The 21,117-nt window shown below is 45.1% G+C and overlaps 1 protein-coding gene across 3 annotated transcripts; it reads right to left on the bottom strand.

Annotated features, from left to right (window-relative positions):
* Positions 1 to 1,288: 1,288 nt before the first annotated feature.
* rnpc3 (RNA-binding region (RNP1, RRM) containing 3) lies at positions 1,289 to 15,629 on the bottom strand. Of its 3 annotated transcripts, none has more exons than XM_046371884.1 (16): positions 15,521 to 15,629; positions 14,783 to 14,939; positions 14,649 to 14,696; positions 14,448 to 14,557; positions 14,100 to 14,189; positions 12,380 to 12,491; positions 11,703 to 11,771; positions 10,997 to 11,139; positions 10,668 to 10,793; positions 10,187 to 10,329; positions 8,106 to 8,291; positions 6,783 to 6,877; positions 6,517 to 6,575; positions 5,347 to 5,479; positions 3,676 to 3,753; positions 1,289 to 1,412 (listed from the first exon to the last, which is right to left on the bottom strand). In XM_046371884.1, exons 2-15 carry the CDS (start codon positions 14,933 to 14,935, stop codon positions 3,685 to 3,687), a joined length of 1,536 nt encoding a protein of 511 aa, XP_046227840.1. In that variant the 5' UTR covers positions 14,936 to 14,939; positions 15,521 to 15,629; the 3' UTR covers positions 1,289 to 1,412; positions 3,676 to 3,684. The 3 variants fall into 3 exon arrangements, with proteins under 3 accessions (XP_046227840.1, XP_046227838.1, XP_046227839.1); XM_046371882.1 differs by lacking the exon at positions 1,289 to 1,412 and adding an exon at positions 3,247 to 3,577; XM_046371883.1 differs by lacking the exon at positions 1,289 to 1,412 and adding an exon at positions 3,247 to 3,311.
* Between the last annotated feature and the right edge of the window lie 5,488 nt (positions 15,630 to 21,117).

The raw sequence follows: 21,117 nt of genomic DNA, 5'->3' as shown, positions 1-21,117 counted from the left end.
TCCCATCTTTAATTCAGGACCGAAAGTGAGGAGGGGCCCGGTGGAAACTCGTGGTCCCCCAGCAGGAGAAGGCTCGCTCTGAAATCTCGCGAGAGGTGAGTTGATGGCGGAAGTCGATGGTGGAAACCTGAGTGAGAGCTGGAGAGTCACATCAGAACAATCAGGATGTGGAGCCGACAGCAGCAGCTGACCCCTCACGTGGCAGACTTTTCCCTGAGCGCGACTTCACAGGAGGATCCTGTCTGTGGTGTGTCAGACGCTCAGACTAACAATCTCAGCCTGCGAGGGGCTAAAAAAGCCCTTTCAGTGGACGCATCTTTGGCGGTCGGAGTCGCCACAAAGGACTGCGCCGCAGACACTGCGGCTGGGACCAATTCCAAACCTTTTGGTAAGTTTGAATCATTTACACACCAAAACATGTAAGACAGGGCACATGTTTAGAAATAATGGAACAACCCTTTAACTCCTGCCCAGAAGTTTTCATATACACAGCCTGCTAATGCAGCTGTTAATCTCCTGTACTGAGGAGGTTTTGTGTGTCTGCTTTGGGGGGCAGGTTGGTTCTCCCACAGAGTCCTTGTTGCTGCTCGGATTCTTTAAAAGCTCCCTCAGAGCAGAACCTTTTCCAAGAAATCTAACTGCATAACCAATTGCTAAAGCTGGTCAATCCCCCGACACGAAGTGTCTCTGACTGAACTTTGTGTCTCTGACGTGACAAACCAAAGCTCTGCCGGCTCAGCTAAACCCCCAGCAACTCAAACAGGCTTATAGCTCCAGTGTCTGCAGCGGCCTGAGGGATGGACTGACTGACTGACAGGCACACTGATTTCTACTAACTTGTGGGTGCATTAAAATTCAGGCGACGTACAAACAGAAGCTTGAACTACACCAACAAAACCTTGACAACACCGCACAGGAGCCCAGGGGGGAATCCACACACTGGTGTCGTCACTGCGGGTGTCTGCAGATGCCTCGTAGCCTGAGGCGAGTCGATGTTGCCTCCAGTGTTTCTGGCATTTTCTTTAACAGTTTAAAGTAAATATTGCACTCAATTTGTGCAATTTATATGCCGAGTGACCAGAAAAACAGGCGACGTGTGCCATACGACCTACTACACCCGGCAATCCATGGAAAATGGACTGCACACCTGGTTGGACCCAAAATAAGAAACATTATGGTGATAACACTAAGCAGAGATGGAGCCTGTGCAGGGGGTAAGCCAGAACATAATACATCTTTATCTGCGTCCACTTACAAAAGGTTATCTTTCATATTGCTCAAATGTTACCTGATAAATGTCCTGGTAACTCTCAATATTTCCACTGCGGGGGGCACATTTGTCATCGTTGAGATGGCGGGCAGAGCAGGGCACAGATGGGAACTCCTCCCTCACACTGGCGTTGACGTACGAGCTGTAGGTTGAACCAGATGAGCACATGTGATGGATAACACACACACACACACACACACACACACACAGGCTGAACGTACAAGCAGGGTTGGGACTTAATGAACCACAACAGATTTTTACAAAGAACTTGCATAAACATGAAATCAGGAGGGATGATGTGAAAGCTTCAAGCCCCGTCAGCCTGCCTCTTTCTGGAAACCATAAATCAGTGGATTAAAGTTGCATTAAGAGATTTTCTTTTGGCTCTTACATTGCAATTAAGGGAGGAGCAGGTAACTGTTTAATTACCGTGATTTCCCCTCTGGAGAAAAATCACTACTACACCCCATTAACCCACCACTGTCGCACACTGCAGGCCTGCTCAACCGACTAGCAGCTACAGTCACTACACTCTCATCTCCACATCAGCTGCTCTGTCGCGTCATGACTGGCAGGTGGTGGCAGTGTGTGTGTGTGTGTGTGTGTGTGTGTGTGTTTGTGTGCGCGCGCAGTGGAAGATCCCCTGCTGTCAGATCTGAACAGCAACAAGTTTAACATCCAGGGCTGCAGGACGAGAGACGTGTGATGGTCCTCGTTAGCCGCAGAGCACTGTGAGGCTTCTGGCTTGTCAGGTCATTAAAATAATCTTTAGAAACTCTGAGTTCCATTCGCTTATTCTGAAAGGGATCCAGAGTTGAATGGTTTCATTTTGAGTCTTAAGGACCAGAAGTCGGTTTGGTTTTTACAGCTTGGATCCTCAAGCTGAACGGCATCAAATACAACTTCATTCGAACACAAAAGTGATGAATGGTTCGGAGAAGTTAAAGTCTGTCTGATATCCTGGCATTAATAAAACCTGTGAAGGTGGCGCACGTTAGGTCTGATGTGTCTTATAGGTTTCCTGTATGTCCACCAACCGACAGCACCCACCCAAGTGCAGTAAACAAGGCCAAACTTCTCCAAAGGTGACAGAGGCTACGACACCTGACTCAGCTGTGCCTCCGACATGAGCGACAGGCTGAACAGTGAGACTATTCAACTGAATAGTCAAGTGGCCGAGTCACCGCTTGACTATTTAGAAAATCATTTGGTACCAAACATGAAAAGCAGGCTGCTGCTTCGCCCTCTGAATAACGCCGGCCTTTCACGAAACGCTGATGGTATTTTTTTACCTCGAGTCCTCGGACTTCAGTTTTTGTGTTGTGCTTCAGCTCACAGATGAAACGTGAGTTACTAAAGTGGGTGTAACCGTAGCTTCACTGCTCTCACTTTGTCTTTGTCACAAAGACACTGGCCTGCTTTTATGAGTGGAAAAACTGAATCAAAGCGCTGGTTCACCACAGCAGCTTAATGTTTTTCCCTCTCTATCGAAGTCTTGAAGCTCAGACATCATAAACTTTAACTTGGCTGTGAGTGACATGCACTCAGTCCCCTCCCAGTATTGCTTCCACCAAAAGAGGCCAAAATCCAATTTGATTTCCAAATCTCCAGTTATGACGGCTGTTGGGGGGAGAAGTTCACCCTCCAAGGTTTACTCTCTGTAATCACACAGATGGGGCCAGCCAGGGATTGTAAAGGTAAGCTAACCCAGTCCCAGCAATTTCCCACAGACTGCAGTCTGTTTGGTTTGTTTGCCGTCTCTTCAGGACGGAGGTTTTTCCACTGTGTTGACAGCCGACCATCTGCTGCAGAGCCAATCTAGGCCTCGTATACCTTCCACAGTCTGTATTTACTCGGCTGTCGGGACTTCGAGTTTGGGTCTAAACATAAATCAGTTCCGATAGTTCGACTGAAGCGTACCCAGGAACGGTGACATATGTTTGAGGCTGCAACCACGACTGAAAACAAGACAAAAGTTAGTTTGGTAAAAATGGTTTTTATTGAGTAATAAACGAAGAAGATGACATCTGACGACCATCACCTGAAATTCAGTCAGACAAGGTAGAGGACATTGTAAAGAGAAGGCTCAGAGCAGGCACAGGTTTACAGAGTCGACACTGAACAAAGCATTTCAGATACTGGAAGCTACAGAGATGACACACTCAGTAATTTAAAGGTTGTCCCACTTCCAATTGTGCTACAACAATTACAAATACACTGTCCCCATTTTCTTATGTTTTTCCCAAAGGATATGCCAAAACAAGGATACAAATGGTTCTGCTGGGCCACAGTATCAAGCCATGGCATCTTAAAGTTTAAACACAGATGTGAAAGAAGAACACCATTACACAGTGACAATCGGGCTCGTTCTGGTCATGTTAACGTCCTCCCCGTGTCTCACTCACCTGTCGGCTTCAGCGTTGTTTCTCTCCTCTCTTGGTTTCTGCGCCGTCTTGTTTCGGTCGTGCAGATCTGGCAAACTGCTGTGGACTTACAGTTAAGGTCCGTTTCATTAAACGGGTGAAGATTTCTCTTTTTCAGCCAAGAGAGGTCTGCGAAAATCTGTTCGTTCAGATGCTCCCATTACTACGTTTCTACTACTGTGTTGTTTCAGAAAACACACACCAAAACATGCAACATCACTGAGAAGCCAATTTCAGCTTTGGGCGAAGTTTCACAGACTGAGAATTTCTATCACACTCGTATCGTGTCATGTTTTACAGTCACATTCAGCCGCTTTAAGCCACAGGTGAACCTCTTTCTCATGACACTACGAATTTAAGCGAAGGTCAGAAGACCTTAGAAGAGCTGTGGTGTGTCGCTGACTCGCCGACAGCTGTCATTCACACACACTGATGAGCTGTTTGTTGATGTGTCGGGTTAAAGAAACGTGTGAAAGGCTGTCGTCAAACTGATGTCTCTCAACTAACCTTCCACTCCTAACTACGAGCATTTCGTGCAGCTTCGTCTTCCAGGTCACTACTTCCAGCAGCAGGCAGTTTGAGGAGCCTGCAGTCTCAGGCTAACACTGAAAAAATCATTACAGGGAATCACAACTGGGACCGGATGTCCTCTGTCCTCTGCTTAAAAAGACATCTGCACCAGAGGGAGCCTGTGCCGACTTTATGATGCTCCAAATAGAATGAAACACAGAAAATAATCCAAGTCCACCTCAGAACACCTGCTGAGCTCTATTTCCACTTCCTGCGGAGCACACACGTATGACCATGATTAACTGATCGACCTTTTGTATTCAGGAGTGGCACAATGCAGAAAACAAAATGACAGTTCAGCTGTCAAACATGTTTTTAAACTGCATGACACTAGTGAAAACATAACTAAAACATATAAATACAATAAACCTGGAAGGAAGAAATGTGGCTCATCTTTACTGCTGCATGTCATCATGTATTTACACTGCATGATACAACAAAGACTTTCTGAGATTTTTTTATTTATGTTTGACATCTTTGTCTGCAGCAGCCTTTTAATGAATCTGGAATCATTAATTATCTCTCTGTATGCTCGTTTTAAATCACTATTCCCACACTCGGTTCAGACTGCCGAGGCAGAACCGCCCATCAGCAAAAGTCAACCTTTTAAGAGCATTCATTCAGTTTCATTTAAGAGCAACAGTACTGGTTTCTGTTACAGTCCAGCACAGGAGCCGCTGCTGGTTGGACTGCAGTCTAAGCACTGCGGCTGCATCAGGACTGCACACTGGATCATTTGTTATGGGCTTCGCATTAAAACACCAGCAAAATCAAGACTCTTGTTTCATTAGACACGTCCAATGCACAACAATCAGGACTGAGCCGAGGACAAGAAGGTGGTGGTTCAGAAATGAGTCTTCGTCCTCCTGAAGACACAGAGGACTAAAGCCAGCAGCACATCTGTGATGGGACGTGTCCACGTCCACCTAACAACAATCAACTCCTTTTCGCAGTAACTGATAATTAAACACCTGAACTGATATCTACTGTATGTCTTAACACCAAACCCAACCAAATAAACACATAACTTGGATTTCCACCGCTTGTCCTCGTTTCGACTTGCGAGAGGGGATAAAAGGATACGACGACGAGGGGTTTGTCGTAGAGAACGTAGCCGTTGGTTTCCCGCAGGGCTTTCTCCGCACTCTGCTCACTGGGGAGTCCTATGAAGGCCTGCCCTTTCATCCGCCCCTCCTTCATTAACACAATGTCAAACCTGAGGAGGGAAGAGAAAAGCAGGGACACGTCATTATCACTCGAGGCTTGTGGCTGGGCCGAGTTAACATCATAAAGTGGCTGTTCAGTGTTAATTATCTGCTTCTTCTACCACATAAAACAGTCAGTCATGACTCACTGAGACCCACGACTCTGCAGCCTGTCCTTCAGGTCAGCCAGAGAGGTGAAGCAGGTAACAGCTGCGAACATCGCACAGTCAAAATCCACAAGTGCAGCCTTCAAAAAGCCTGGGCAGGCTGTCAGTTTCACTACACCAACACAGTTTCTCTGCTCACGGTGAAAAGAGCGAGCAGCTAACCTTAGCCTGGGGCTTACTGGCTCTGCCCCTGAGCAGGGTTAGCCCCGAGTTTGTGGGGTCATAACCCTGAAAATCGACTAAACGCAGGGCCAAAAGGTGCCCGTGTGAACCTGGACCGACGTTCCAGGACATCAGTCCTGCGTCCTGTGTTGGAGTTTAACCCGAGGCGAGAAGAAGTTCGGTGACTGAGCCGTTGGAGGATGCTTCTCTCAGATATTTGCAAAAATCAATGAAGGCGATGAGGTAAAACACTGAACACTTTGTTTTGTACTGTTTCCAATGGATTAGCAGACCATCACATCCTGTTTCCTTACAAAGTGTCCCAGTGTGTTTGGAATCAGGGCTGTTCTTGCATTGTGCACTTAGTCATAAAAAAACCAAACCAAAACAAAAAAAGGCTTACATGAACTGCAGTAACCCTCAAACTGGAAGCTACATCCTCCTGTTTACCACACAGATGGGCGTTCAGAGTCTGGCTCCTCCACTCAACATGAGCTCGCTTTGATGACTCAGGTGGAATATTCATTTGAAGTACTGCTGATGCACGAACATAAAACGTCCCTCATGATCTCCGCGTCAGGTTAGATACTTATTAATAACGCAGTACACAGTCAGCATGAATTACCAAAAAACTCTCAGGGGAAAGGGACAAATTGCCAGAGTCTAAAATAGCTCCTGAAGACAGGATGGGGTGAAGTGACAGACAAGACCTTACGTACATGTTCCTCTCTGCTTCCGATGAAGGGTCGACGAATCTGCCGTAGATGTACCTCAGGTCCTGGAGCACAAACGGTGAAGATCAGGGGGAAGCAGGTGATTTGAATACGAATGCATTCACATGTTCACAGCAGGTGTGGGATTTGGGGACTCGCATCTCATTTAATAACAAAATTCTGATGACACACAGTGATCTTAAAGCAACACAGCTCCACAATGAGCGCCACATGCACACATTAAGGGGGTCAACTGCTAGAAATGCACCTACTTTCTCTTCCACTTGCTTTGCGATATTCTTCACGTACAGCCTGCAGGTTGGCTCGCCCGCTTCGTACTTTTTAAACACAGACATCCTTTTTATCTCTGTTTTAAAAGAGAGAGCCAGAGAAGAAGAAATTTCACAAAGAGGCACGAAGCATCACAGAGCTGCGTGTACCTGCAGAAAGGTGAAGTAACTCAGCACCAGCCGCTGCATGTTTTATTGAAGACTGAGTGGACTGAAGAGGCAGACTAAGAGACATTAAAGGAGTGATTGTATGTTTGATCTGAGCTCCTAGCAGTAACACCTGGACGAATCGTATCGCAGCTGACGAGTACTGCATTTGAATTGAGAAACACGCCCAGACAGACGCTTCCGCTCAGCGCTTCTCTTTTAGGTTAGAGACACAACTATAAAGCAAAGGCTGATGTAATTAACTATTTAAATCTTAACTTAGTGCCACTCACTCACCTGCACTACTTATGTTCTCACATGCCAACATATATTTATACCACTGCGTGTCCTGCATATACCCGCTCTAAAGCATATTCCTATCGCCCTGTTGTTTCTGCAAGTGACACCTCGCACATCACTCGTCATCTGATCCATTGTTCATATCAAAATATTGACAGGAGCAGGTTGAGACTGAATTAAAGTGCTATTCTGACAATCTTTTGTTATAGGAAGTGAAAGAGGAAAAGCAAAAGGAAATGGCTTGAAATAAAAATGCACTGCAGCTGTTCCTGGTGACACTGCTGGTCAAGTGGTTCTGCGCTGTCCCACATTAATAAGACACTAAGGACAGGCAGCAGCTGATTACCAACAGCAGGATTTATCATCCCAAAAACACAACAACAGCCTCTCGTCAGTCCAGAACGTCTTGCAGTGACTCTGAAGTTCCACTTTCAGCAGTTGGCACTTCCCTTTTTTCTTCAGCCACGATGCCTCATATTGCTCACACTAATTGGCAATTTTTTTTAATCTGCATTTCAAACAAACCACTTTTGCTGCTTCCGTTCTTCTTGCTGCACGGGGAGGACTGATGAGAGTGGAGAAGGCTGTCACAGCTGTTTAAAACAGAAAAGCAAAAGCTTTTTTGGACCACGATACGGTCGCCGCTGTTCAGTATCAGCACGCGACACACAGCATCAGCACAAAAAATGTTTGGATGATCATCGTGAGCACTGACCTGAAACTTTTACTCCTTCCTGCTTTTTAATGATTTAGTGAGTCCTCCATAGCAACACTCGTGTCTTAACTTTGGGAGTAAATGAAAACACAGCAAACCCACACAGAAAGTTCTGGCCTGCTGATTGAAAAGGTCCTGATTACCGTCTCTTGACAGCCGTCCCTTTTCCAGCTCCTTTCTGGAGATGACGCCGGAGGTGAGATCCTGCTCGTCGTCGCTGTGCTCGTCTTGCTGTTGGGACGGCCGCAGGCTGGGGTAAAGCTTCCCAAACCCTTCGGCCCGTGCAGCCTCCTGACTGCTGCTGGGGCTGAGCCTCCTCTCGTCTGCTTCTGTGAGGACACAGAGTTTGTTAAGGCAACCACATTTAGCACCTTACCATCAGTTTATCAAATTGTGGCTAAATTCATGTGGGCTACAGCCCTGGCAGCAGGTAAACTGCAGTACACATCATGTGCCGCCAAGCTGGATCTGCTGCACCGCTTTAGGACACAGAACAGGAAGAGGACACTCCTCCCCTCCAGCACAAATACAGATGGAAGTTTTCAAAGTGTCTAACAATAGCAGATGGTGAAATAATCACTTCCACCATGTTCATCCTTTTCACTAAACCAAACAAGCTCAGAAACGGGAGAGTGGAGGCAAACCCTCTCACTCACAATGTGTTTAGAATTTCTAACTGTGGAATCATTAGAAACTGGCTGACTGACGGGCCGGAGCTAGCTGGCTAGCATGCTAACTTCAGGGGATACCTCTGTGCAGAGTGCTGGTAATTGACAGGAGGCGGTCTCAGAGTGAGTAAACTGTAATCAATCCATTCCTGGTTCACAAAGATGAGTTTGAAAGGCAGTGGGAGGGATAACTCTGGCAGCCTTTTGAGGAGAGCATGCATGTGCACACACGCGCTGTAGATGGAATTACTAAGAGCAGTGAGCCTGTACAAATCCGAGGAGGGGGAAAAACTGCTTATCATCCACATAAGGTGTGTGTGTGTGTGTGTGTGTGTGTGTGTGTGTGTGTGTGTGCGCACCAGAGCGAGAAGTGTCGGGGAGCTTTTCTGATACACTCTCAGCACAGAACTAGATCACTGCTTTCAAAAATTATCCCTCTCCTTATCTGTCCCCCACCTCCCCTTTTCATTTAAATAGCTTGTTTATCGGCTCGCGCCCCCTCCCCTTCCCCAAAACAAGACTAATCCAAAAAGCCACCTGTCATAGTTTATCTTCCCCCTGCCTTTAGGAAATCTTTTGTGTTTGACTTTGAGATCTATTTTACTTCTCAGAGGTTTGCCAGGGAGTGAAGTTGTAGCTAGAGAAAAGGGAGATAAGGCAAACGGGGAACTGCAACAGCTGACAAGTAACACAGACTGTGCCCCCAATGACATTTCCTCATACAGATAATGTAAAACCTTTTCGGTGCGAGCTGCTGCTGTGATATACTGCTGTGTAACACTTGGCTCTGTCTTCGCCCACAGTAAGGGCTTTAACTCATGTCAATAGTCATATCAAAGCACCTTCTGCTTCAGCGTGATAGTAAACATGATGTACAGTCACAATCAAATCCGCACTGTGCCTTTATACACAGGCAGTGCACATTTTATACCCACAACATAAGTGAATACTGTAGAATTAGTCTGATCTACTAACTATCTAAACTGGAAAAGAAGCATCTTTGTGTCACAGCTTCTTATGCTGGAGCCTAATCTGCACTGGCACCGAGTTCTGTCCCAGGATGTAAATAATCAATCACAGATCAGTGTGGGGAAAGCAGCGGATATTCATAGAAATTAAAGCTGAAACGATTAGTGGATCAATCGAATAGCTGATTGATGGAAAATGAAGCAGTTATTTTGAAAATCAAATAAACGCTCGAATGGACTGAAATTCAAAATGGCCTCTGAAATGTGTGTTTGAGTCTTTTAGTGTTTTATGTCAATGTAAACGAAATACTTCAGATGTCTCTACCTCGGAACCATTTTCTGATGTTTAACAGACCAAAAGATTAACCGATTCATCAATCATTCATCAATAATCAGCCCGAGTTTTAGAATTTATCTTGTAAACTCATTAATTTGCATTAAAACGCTGAATATTCACTCAAATACTTTTCTCCATTTCACTTTCGCGTAACCTTAATAAATTTTGGGTCTGCCATCACTTTGGGATCTGGGGGTTAAAAAAAAGGGACAACAGCCTACTTAGTAATGAATATGAAGCACAGGCCTCACCTCCGCCTTCATCGCCACGCTGGCTCGGCCCACTTCCTTCCCCTACGGCTGCCACCTCTGGAACGGAAATGTGGAATTCAATTTTCCTCTGGCCGGCGAGGAGGGGCTGCTCAAACACATCGGAGGGCTGCAGGACCGGAGCGCTGAGGACAGCACAGACAATCAGCAGCAGCTCTCAGAGCACCACAATAAAGCGAGCTCCTCGGTGGGATACTGCGTCCTGGTCAACCAAAGAGATTTCCCAGTCCGCACACATGCAGCCAGCAGACACTGTGGTGTGTGAGTGTATTTATAGTAACAGAGTTTGTGGTGTGTCATTAAGGGAGTATCTGAGTGTGCTGCTGAAACAATGAGTCTCCGAGCCGCACGGGGCTGTCTTTATGAGGAGGACTTGCCGTCTGGAGGTTTTGTGCTCCTTTTCAGCTGCCTATGAATACTGTCTCGAGATGAGCTGTGGCATGCATGAGTGCCTTTGGTGTACCTCTGAGAGTCTGGTTTGGGAGCATAGAGGAGATCCTTGATCTTGGGCTTCTTTCTCTTTGAAGCTGTTTTTGGTCTCTGGGGTCTCTTGCATGCTTGGTTGACCAGGCCCATCAGACGAACAATCCTGAAATAAAGCAAGCATAGGGAATAAGGGAAGAATGTCTACCTGGTGTCCACCCACTGGAATTCAAAGACAGCTCCCTTCAAGCCACATGTGTTTTTAGAAACATCATCGCTTCTGAGTGACACATTAGCACACCGGCTCGACTGGCAGTGATAACACGGCGCAAAGGAAGTGAGGGGCAACGCCAGCTATCTGCTCCTCACCTCTCCTTGTCCTCATCGTCCTCACTCTCATACTCTGACTCCTCCTGGCTGGACAGCTCCATCTCCTCCTCCGGTAAAGGGGGGTAGTCAGGAGGGAAGGGTGGAGGCATGGGGATGGGTGGTGCAGGAGGCAGGAACTCCAACTGCAGGAAACAAAACAACAGTATGTTTAAATGAAGGGTTTCGTGACTGTGGTCCATCCTGGGGTACTGGGTAAAGAACGCTTAAAGGACCAGTTCAGCCAAAAATGAGAGTTCAGTCATTATCTACTACGAGATCAAGGAGAACTCGGGATCAACTGAGCTCTTTCTGTTGGGTGTGCATTTTTGAAATGAAAACTGGTTGAAAATGAAAAATGAAAAGTTAAATGATTAATCGATAACCTCATTTGTTCATACTGAAATGAACGAATCGTTTCAACAGCACTCAGAGCTTACTTTCACAGTCCTGACATCCACATGTGCTTTATCTAGATAGATATATATATATATATATATATATATATATATATACACATACATACATACATATATACATATATACACACATCACTATATCTTTAAACCCTTAAATGACTGTTACTAAATGAATAAGCTCCTCGCTGCTGAGGGTAAAAGCGTCAGTTTCTTCTGTATGCGAACATCAAATCTACACACTGCTCAGATCATCAGGCTCCTCCATCCAACAGTCACATATACAAGCTCACCATGGGGGGTCTGGTGGTGACCGCACCAAAGGGACACGGTAAATTCATCTTGTTCATCAGATGTAGTACCTGTATAATTAGAGATACGAGTGTTAACAGTGATAGATTCAAACCGTGAGCTGGGAATATAAATGTACTGCTGCTCGCAAACTGGCAGCCTCTAACTCGGGCTCCATATGTAAAACAGATTGCAAGGCTTTCGAATTTTCATTTAAAATACAGGGATCAAGGTGAGACTGAGGCTGAAGTGAGATGCCGGTGGTGAAGCTGAGCACGAAGGCAGCGTCTGTGCGGCACACCAGCACCACCATGACGCCAACGCAGGAAGTAGCAGCAGTAGAAAATCCAGGCAGCGCGGCTCCCAGGGAAATGTTAAACCCATAACTCATGCCTCCCACTTATGGTTTATTATTAATTCTAGCTCCCCAAATTGAAATTTAAAAGGCAAATGTTTTCCGTTTGATCTTTAAGAGGTTGGATGCAGTTCAAAAACCTCTGGGACACTTGGAAACATATTTCCATTTTTACAATATAAATCTGAAGGCCAGACGTGCTGTCACATTTGCATTTTTTCGGTACAAATTCATGCTTCCCTAAAAAAGCAAAGTGTGAAAACAGGAACGGCATGGAAAGCTACAAAAACACAAATTCATGTCAGAGAAGCTGCGTTTACCCACCTGAACATAAAACTTTGGCACGCTGATGAGGGCGTGTGTTATGTTGGTCAGAATGCTATTAGAAGGTGGAGGGTATAAATATTTCAAAGTGGGATTAGACTGATATTTCAACCTGCAGGAGAGAGCGAGAGGAAAAGACAGAATTACTTAAAAAGAAAAACTGAACCACTCACAACATGCCAGCGTAATGGAGACGTGTGAATGCGTGGCCCAGCCGGCGAGCTTTACATGGCGAGCACTCAGCCAACAAAATGAAACCCAGTCATTAAGGGACGTTGGGACGAGAAGGCCACGTCAGCACCAGCTTGTCCTCGTGTTGTAAGAACTTTTACAACATCAAATCTGAATCTACTCATTTCTGAAATTAGTTTTGTTGAGAACCTGAATTAGGCTTATGGATTGTAGGATTTCTTTATGAAGATGTTGTATTTTCACTTGATTTTTGCATGAATTTGATGATAAGCCTGTTTGTACCTGCTGTCAGTTATTTCACTGGATTAACTACAGCCGCGTCCAGTTCTTGTGTTGTTAGAGTTAACAAATTCTCACAGCCACATGAAAACATTCAAATGATTTTGGAGGTCATTAACAACAACGTGACAGACAATGAGAAGAATAAAACATTTATTTGCTTTCACCTGGATGGAACCCAATCAGGAGGTCTCAGCTTATTCTCAGTTCAGGCTTTCAATGAACAATCAGCACAGTATTGATTAGCGCTCCACATACATAATAAAGCAAACTGCATCATATCGGGAGGTGGTGCACACTAAAGGCATAACCAGATTTGAGCATGAGGCAGGATTGACTGTCAGTATTAGAGCAAGAGGTATCAAAAACCACCTGGTCCCACCAACTGGCAGTACAGACGGCCTGTCAGGCGCTCAATGGCAGCCTGACCATCTAATTGGAGACGAGGCCGCTGACAGCTTCTGACTACTGCTCTGAGATTCTCATCCAGGTTTGCTGTCAGCCAGCCTTCAGGCAGCCTCCACACACCTGAACTGACAACACTCTGACCAGCTCTGGAGAGCAACTAATTACTGTGAGTAATGGGAGATAAAGTCTGATATCAAACTGCAGGGTGTAATGTAATAACATTTTTTACAGCACAAGCCCTAGAGAGAACAAGTACTTGTATTCAGAATCAGAATCAGAATCAGAATTCCTTTATTAATCCCTGGAGGGAAATTCTTGTTTCTACAGACAATTGCACATGCAGTATTCCCGACCAATTCAACGTGGTGTCTCAGCTATAATCCACCAAGGAATGACATACTAACCCATTAGGCATGTAAATGTCTGAGAACAGCTTGTCTCATCACATTCAGCACGTCAGAAATCAAGAACGGCGAGATTTGTTCATATCATACCAACACTATCGAAAGCTAACCTTTTGATTAACGCTGGGATCGTTTAACTCGTCCTCGAAGAGCAGGAACAGCAGTTCATTACTTTGTACTGTACTTACTTTAGAATTTTAAATCTTAAATCTAATATAGGTGCATGTATTTAGTAAACATAACTGTAAATACTATTTACAGTTAATGGCTGCCCTGCTTTTAACTGCCAGCTATTCCCTTTACTGGGTCCAGTTCAATGTGGGCAACATTGTGGTGTCACGGGTCCACCTTGTGGCAGTGACCAGCATAGCAGCAGCTCATTCAGCTCATTATGTTGACTGGGTTTATCACAATACTGTGCAACATGCAACACTCACCCGAGGCTTGGTGCAATGCCGGTCTCTATGAGGGGAATGTCTGGCTGTTTGGTCTCCTTCTTATTCTGCTCCCCACTAACATGTTTACGGCTGCAGAAAAAAGTCAACATGTGTCAAAAAGGATTTGACGGCAGCTTTCACCTCTAACCATGTACAGGCCCTTTCCATCCTGCCAATTCACTTTAACTGTGCCATAATATGCTCACTCTGTACGCGAGTCAGTTTCACTCCACGACAGCAGTTCACTTCAGTTTTGAGTTTATTCAATCTGATTCATCTTCATTAGTCTTTAACTTCAAAATGTGTGGGTCAGCAGTGATTTTCATTCATATGACTTGAGCAGTTTACCTGTGTGACACCGGTGGATCCTTTAACACCGTCACGTGATCTTGGCCTGTCGCAAACTCCACCACAAGCGCGCGACCAAGAACCTCTAACTGGTGGAGTCTGCTAAGAGCCTGAAACAAACATGATGGGGACTGAATGTCATGCAGATCTAAGATTAAGACTAAATCACTTAACTCACTGACAATACATTAAAAAACTCACTCTTGCTGCCGACTTCTCACTCCTGAAGGTTGCGAAGGCCGCATGTTTCTGTGGAGATGGAAAAGCCCGTGAGGCACAGACAAATGAACGTGCAGAGGTGGAGGCTCACACGGCGTCAGTGGGGCTCAACCTACCAAACGACCCGCGGTGGAGAAAACTCTGACTGACTCGGCTCCAAAATACTTCAGGAGGTCCTCTTTGTCTTCTGGGCTGAGCTCAGCTGGCAAGTGGCGGACGAGCAGCGTTTTAGAGCCGTTTGTTTGGACCTGGTCACCGTTTTTCTCCATTTCCCTGTAGGTGGAGAAAGGGGACAGTGAACGCACCACCCCAGACAGAAAACCAGCCACGACACTCAGCTGGATCCTCGTCAGGCACAACATTAAATGTCAGAGTAATTCTATGAGATGCAACAATCCTACAATAACACTCATCTTTACTTCACCGTGACACTTGTAACATGTGGTCCTTCATAAAATCATACTGTGGATTTAAAGCTTTCGCACAAGTTGTCATTATCTCATTACCGCCATTTTTACAATGAAAATTGCCTAATTTAAGAAAAAGTTTATATCTAAAAAAAGTAGATATCTAAAGCTTTGCTTATTCATACGTTTTTCGATCAACAAGCGAGTTAAACTTCCACTAATCCACAACAACAACAACAACAACAACACTTAGCTCAGTGCTAACGCAGAACGAAGCTAACGAGCAGCAAATTTCGAGTTTGCCCTAAACCTTGTGACTTACCTGTTGCTAACGTTAAACCATCTCCTCACCCCAAGACATTAAAATACAACCACTTCGGTAAGCAATTAAGCAAAAGCTTAAACAAATAATTCATTTAAATTCGAGTGATATCTTTGAAAACATACCTGCCCACTGCAGCAGCCGGTAAACTTGTTCACTTCCGCCTGCCTTCTTCTTCTGTGATTTCAGGTGGGCGATAAAGCAGCATTACCGCCACCTCCTGGACCGGAAGTGCATAGGGATCGGCATGTAACTTTTCGTAGCCTTTTCAAAGTTTAAAATTCATATTACTGATGTAAAGAAAAACAAGCAAACGAGCACAAGTACTGTCATGTCTAAATGTTATATTTTTAGGAGCGTTGTGTAACCTGTAGTACTCGGGATCAATAAAGTACTTATCTATCATAATTTTGGTCTAATATTATGCTCATGCAGCGTTATCACGGGCCCATTTTTCTTTATTTGTCAAATCATTGTAGTATTTTAGGATTGGTCAATATTAACAAAAAAATAAATAATAATAATAACAAAGAAAAATGCTTTGGCAGTCTTGTTAGTGAAAATGCACATTAATTAGCTGATCCAGCCCACTGCCAACCAGAAACTGCAACACATCCGGTCTGTAAATTAAACATCAATGCAGATGTCAGCATGGAGTATTTTCAAAACAGACCAATCTGAGGCGACCAGAAAAGAACTGATATGACCATGAAATTATTGTGCTCCTAAATTATTATGGCCTTGTTCTAAATTCTCACTCTTCTCTGGTGATCACAGACTACAATTCTATATTGTATATCAGTCGGCAGCTTGTTTTGTTTGTAGCATTTATAATGCGTGTGGTTGTATGTACGTAATGAATTCTAATGAGCAGCCCTTCACGTTCATTTTCCACCAGCAGGTGTCAGCCTTTCCATATGAAAGATCAGCTGACGTTACGTCTCAAACTACTGTACGTAGGCTGAAATTTACGTTGGGTTTCCCACTTCAACCACAGGGCATTATTAAACACTCATAAGCTGACTAAAACTAAGTGTATTATGTTTTCAGACGAATTAAATGTCCCCTTGTAACTGGATTGGGGTTTCCTAGAAATGAACACAAGTCTTAGACATCACACCAAACTCCAGCCCTGAGATGATTTTCTGCTGAGTGATCTATCTGGTTGGAGACTGGTTATCAGTTTTGGAAGGCCTGTCCCTCTCCTGTCCAGGCCTCTGAAGGCCTTCAGCTCCTCACCCCCCACCCCCGAGAAAACCTCCTCTACACTTCTCGAGATGCCTCCAAATTCCAGGCCAAATGAAGCCTTTTCTTTGACGAGCGACGCGAGGGCATTCCTCATCGGGGGGACACAATACCCCCTTTCACCGTGGCCTGGCTCTGAAATTTCACAGGTGATGGGAGGAACGGCGGACACCCGATCCTCCTTCCTCCCTCCGACGTAACGCAGCAGACCGAGGGAGATGCTGGGCAAAGAGAGGGGGAGGAATGAGTTGAACCTGATGGAGGAGTGACTCAGTTTCTATTGATCAGGCTGATGGAAATACTTTGGGAGATAAAGCTTCAGATAAAACTTCACTTGCACGACAAACATAAAGTCTGCGTTAAACCTGAGGAGGCTGGCGGTGGCTGCACTAGAGTTCATTCTTCTTAAAATGCCAACATATGAGTCTGATTGAAGCGCTGAGGGAAAGACTTCAAAAGACAGGAGAAGACAGAAAACTGAAAAAGTAAAAAGTTAGATGAAGGGCTGCCACAGTCCCTGCAGGCAGGCCAAGGTGGTGGAGGAGCCAGAAAAAGGCCCCTGATTCTGTCAGCGAGACATTATAAAGTACAAAGCAGTAGACAGGATGAATGTTGAGCTTTGTATTTTAACTCTTTCAGTCTGTACTTTCACACAGAGAAAGACTGAGGGCTGAACGAGTCCATGTCTTGTTCCTGTCAGCGAGCTTTTACCAAAGCTCAGCCGTCTCAGTTTTTAATGAGGAAAACAAAGTGAATTAAGGTCACTGGACAGGCATTAATACACGTCTGTGAGAGAGTGAGATCTCTGAATTTTGTTTCTGTTCCAGGGAAACACTTGCATTAAAGCTGCCTGCGTGGTTTCATTTTTTATTTGCTCTGGGCCGCAGTAATCACCACTCAGGCTTCTGAGTGGACGTCGTGGATTTTATGTTGGGTTTTTTTACTCTTTGTTGTCTGACAGGTTCTGAACCGAGGAAACACGGGATCAGAGATTCTGCTGGGTCAAAAAGCATCTTTTCCTCCAGAATACTGGAGCGTTACTTACATTAAAGCCACAGAATGTAATATTTGTACATTTCTGACTTTGGTGGCCACATGTGATTGGACCAAAAGCACTTTGTTGCGGAGAGCAATGCAGAAGAATAGAATCACTGCATGATCTGTGTGATCGTCCCAGCAGGCGGTCTGACAGTAATCTCGAGTCTTGTGGAAGATCACTCACAGGTTAGTTTCATGTTGCTCTCATAATCTCTCCATGTGGTTGGTTGGGACACAGGGTCGAGGGTCGAGGGTCGAGGACGACATTACGAACTCTGTTCCAGTGTGGAATAAACTGGGAGACAAATAAAAACGTCCAAATAAGAAGAATCCCAATGATTTTGGATAAATTTCAAGCACATGTATGCATTGCATAACACAAATCTTAGCTTTCACACAGAGGGAATTTGACTGTACTGGTATTACTTCAGCTTCACACCTGGTTGTTCAAAATGGCTGCCTTAGAAATAAGGTCAACACTACTCATGCCCCCCCTCATCTCCTCTCTGAGGTTGTCCACAGAAATACTTTCCAGTTAGGCTCCAGCTTCAGATGAAAAGATTTGGCAGCTGCACACATCCAGTTCTGTTTGTGAGTTTGAGGGCTTCACTAATAAAAACAACAATCCTTCCAAGGTTTGGAGCATCTGACAGAGTGCAAACCAGTTCAAAGAAGCTTTTAATAAAAAAACAATATTTCATGAAGATCATTGTTGTTCTGAGCTGGAGACAAAATAAAGTACACTGAGTAATACTGGAGCTTTGTCGAGGAACAGAATATCTGAGCAGCATTTCAGAGGGAAGGCTGACACAGCCGAGACAGTAAACTCAGGTCGAGTCCAGCCTCCAAGGCTTTAAATGGACTCTTTCATGGCTGGGGGCCGTGGGGGCCGCGGGGGCCTCTGTGGTGGGGCAGTGTGTATTTCCAGCAGCCTTCATGGAAACTGTACCGGTCCTGAGCGCATCAGGCCTCCACTGTACCTCCTCCGACGGTGGACAAAATACATTTAGTCAAGATTGTACTTAAGCACAAATTTGAGGTACTTGTACTTCTTCCATACACTTCATGTCGTCATGGTAGGCCAGGCGGCTAAGCTAACCGGCTGCTCGCTCCAGCTTCATATTGGACAGACATCTGTGAGGGAGACATTAATCCCCTCATCTCAGCATTAATATTAATGCTGTCGGCAGCATCAGGAAGAGGCAGCTCCATCCCTTCCTCTTCCTGTCTGTCTACTCCTGCATGTGCACGTGTGTTTGACAAAGTCCACCTCTCAGATTGGTGTGGAATGCCAGGACGAAGTGATGGCTTTCCAGCCTACACCGGAGATCCTTCGCTCCAGGCATCCATGATTGCTTATTGAAACGTTTGCACAAAGTGTTGTAACTGTGACTTCCACAAATTCAAACCCTCTTGAAAACTGGATCACTGGGCAGACTGATCGCTACCATCATCAGGATTACTGAGGCCTTTCAGTCTTTACACACTTTACAAGCTACATTCCACAAAGTCCCAGCACACCTAAACCGACCGGAAACTGAAGTTAGATTAAATTTAGTGAAAACAGAAGAAAGAGAGCTCTTCAGCATTACAGGAAGTGGTCTGATGGAGGGCTGAGGTGCGTCCTGTGTGAGGGAGACTCTGGTGGTTGAGATCGGATGAAGAGGAGAATGAGCACGTGGAACCTGCTTGTGAGTTCCTGTCATGCACAGAGCAGATCCTGGTGTTAGTGCAGTTACTTTCTACTGCGTCCCTGCTGATGATGAAATACACATTTACCCCAATAAATAAATGAGTTTAGGTTTTCATCTTTTACTGTGACAATCAGTCCTAGAACAGAAGTCTCTGGAAGTACTGATGGCGCTGGCTGGCCTTTAAGGCTCGTATTGTGTCCACTTCATGTCAGAATGGATGTCAAGGCAGATGAGCTGCATGAAGCCGACTGAGCGCCGAAGACTCGTGCGGCAGACAGATGGCCCGTGTTAAGGCGATAATTTCACTGTTGTTCTGATTTATGTGGCTGGTTATTCTGGTTCTGCCTCTGAGGAAAAGAAAAGTTTTGCTGGTTTGGATGTGAGAAATAAAAAAACAGTTTCTGTCTTGGCCTTGCAGCTAAACAGTGCTTACAAAGGGAGGTGCTGCATGGCTGATAATGATGGCACATCGTGGATCTCAGGTACCGAACCTCTAATTCTGAGGAGCCCCTACAGCTCATCGGTCTTTATTTCGGTCCATGCAGAGACAGAAATAACATGAATTGTGTGTAGTCTCTGTTTAATCAGAGCTTCACAGCAAGCATTTGATGGCTGGTGATGTAAAGGATTTGGCTAAGTTGATATGCGGGTTCAGCATCAGCCCAGTCCCGTGCACAAAACATACACAACAACGAGAGGTAGTGAACTTTTATTAAAACAACTCCTGAGCTGACACCAGACACCCCAGCAGCCAATCTCAAGCTTCATACTATGACCAGTACGACTGCAGCAGTCGGATCAGCCTCGGCGCTGTCTGAAGTGCACACACTCCTCTCTGTGATCAATTAATGCAACCTTCAATCTCATCAGACGAGCTAAAAGCAGCACATGTTCACCTCTCTGCTGTCCTCCTGGACCAGCAGGAAGAGCTCAGAAAGGTAAGGAGTGTGCAGGGATCAGACATGGTGTCAGCCGCTCTGGAAGGAGTCTGCCGAGGGTGAAGGGAGGTCAGGGATCCAGGGTGAAGGCAGAATGTGAGGAATGTTGCCTGCAGACCTGAAGGCTGAGAGCCAGTGACACACACACACACACACACACACACACACACACACACACACACAGATAGCATCTCAGGATCTGCAGAGAAATGGCTGAGGGTCAAAGTTACAGGATGAGTGATATTAGTGAGTCCCAGTCCAGTAAATTCACACCAAATGCATGAAGTCGTGTGAAGGAGTGCAGGAAGAGGCTCTGCACTTCCTTTACTTGAGCTCCAGTGAGTGAAATAAAATCAAATTGCTGAAAGATGATTTTCATCATCCAGGACAATACTGCTGCTCAGCAACCTATTATGACGTAGGGAGGCTGCAAGTCATAAAAATGAGAAAGTAACTCAGAGTTAGTACATCAAAACGATGAGAAACTTTCACAAAGTAAAGACTTGGATCTCTTTTGAGAGTTTCTCTTTATTTTTAAGATAGCAAGTCGTTATTACTGACTCATTAAGTCGTTGTTTCACAATGTAAATACCCGTACTTTGAGATTTGTTTTCTTTCTTGGTCAGGAATACTGCAAGTGCAATGTCTGTACGAAAAAGAATTTCCCTTTGGGGATAAATAAAGGAATTCTGATTTTGATTCTGATTGTTTCTTCAGTTTCTCATCGTAGTGACTTACAGGACCTTGTTTCCATCACGGTGGCAGGAATGAGCTTCCATCTTTATGAACGTGCAGTAGAATTTCCCT

This window comes from Scatophagus argus, chromosome 18 (genome assembly GCF_020382885.2).
Source record: "Scatophagus argus isolate fScaArg1 chromosome 18, fScaArg1.pri, whole genome shotgun sequence".
Taxonomy (NCBI): Eukaryota; Metazoa; Chordata; class Actinopteri; family Scatophagidae; genus Scatophagus; species Scatophagus argus.
This window is presented reverse-complemented; position numbering and strand designations above follow the sequence as displayed.

Coding starts and splice junctions, on each gene's coding strand:
- rnpc3 (XM_046371884.1), bottom strand. CDS start 14,935: ATGGAGAAAAACGGTGACCAGGTCCAAACAAACGGCTCTAAAACGCTG. Junction 10,330..10,667: donor CCCAAACCAGACTCTCAGAG/GTACACCAAAGG, acceptor TGCTGTCCTCAG/CGCTCCGGTCCTGCAGCCCT. Junction 3,754..5,346: donor ACGACAAACCCCTCGTCGTC/GTATCCTTTTAT, acceptor GTAAGTCCACAG/CAGTTTGCCAGATCTGCACG.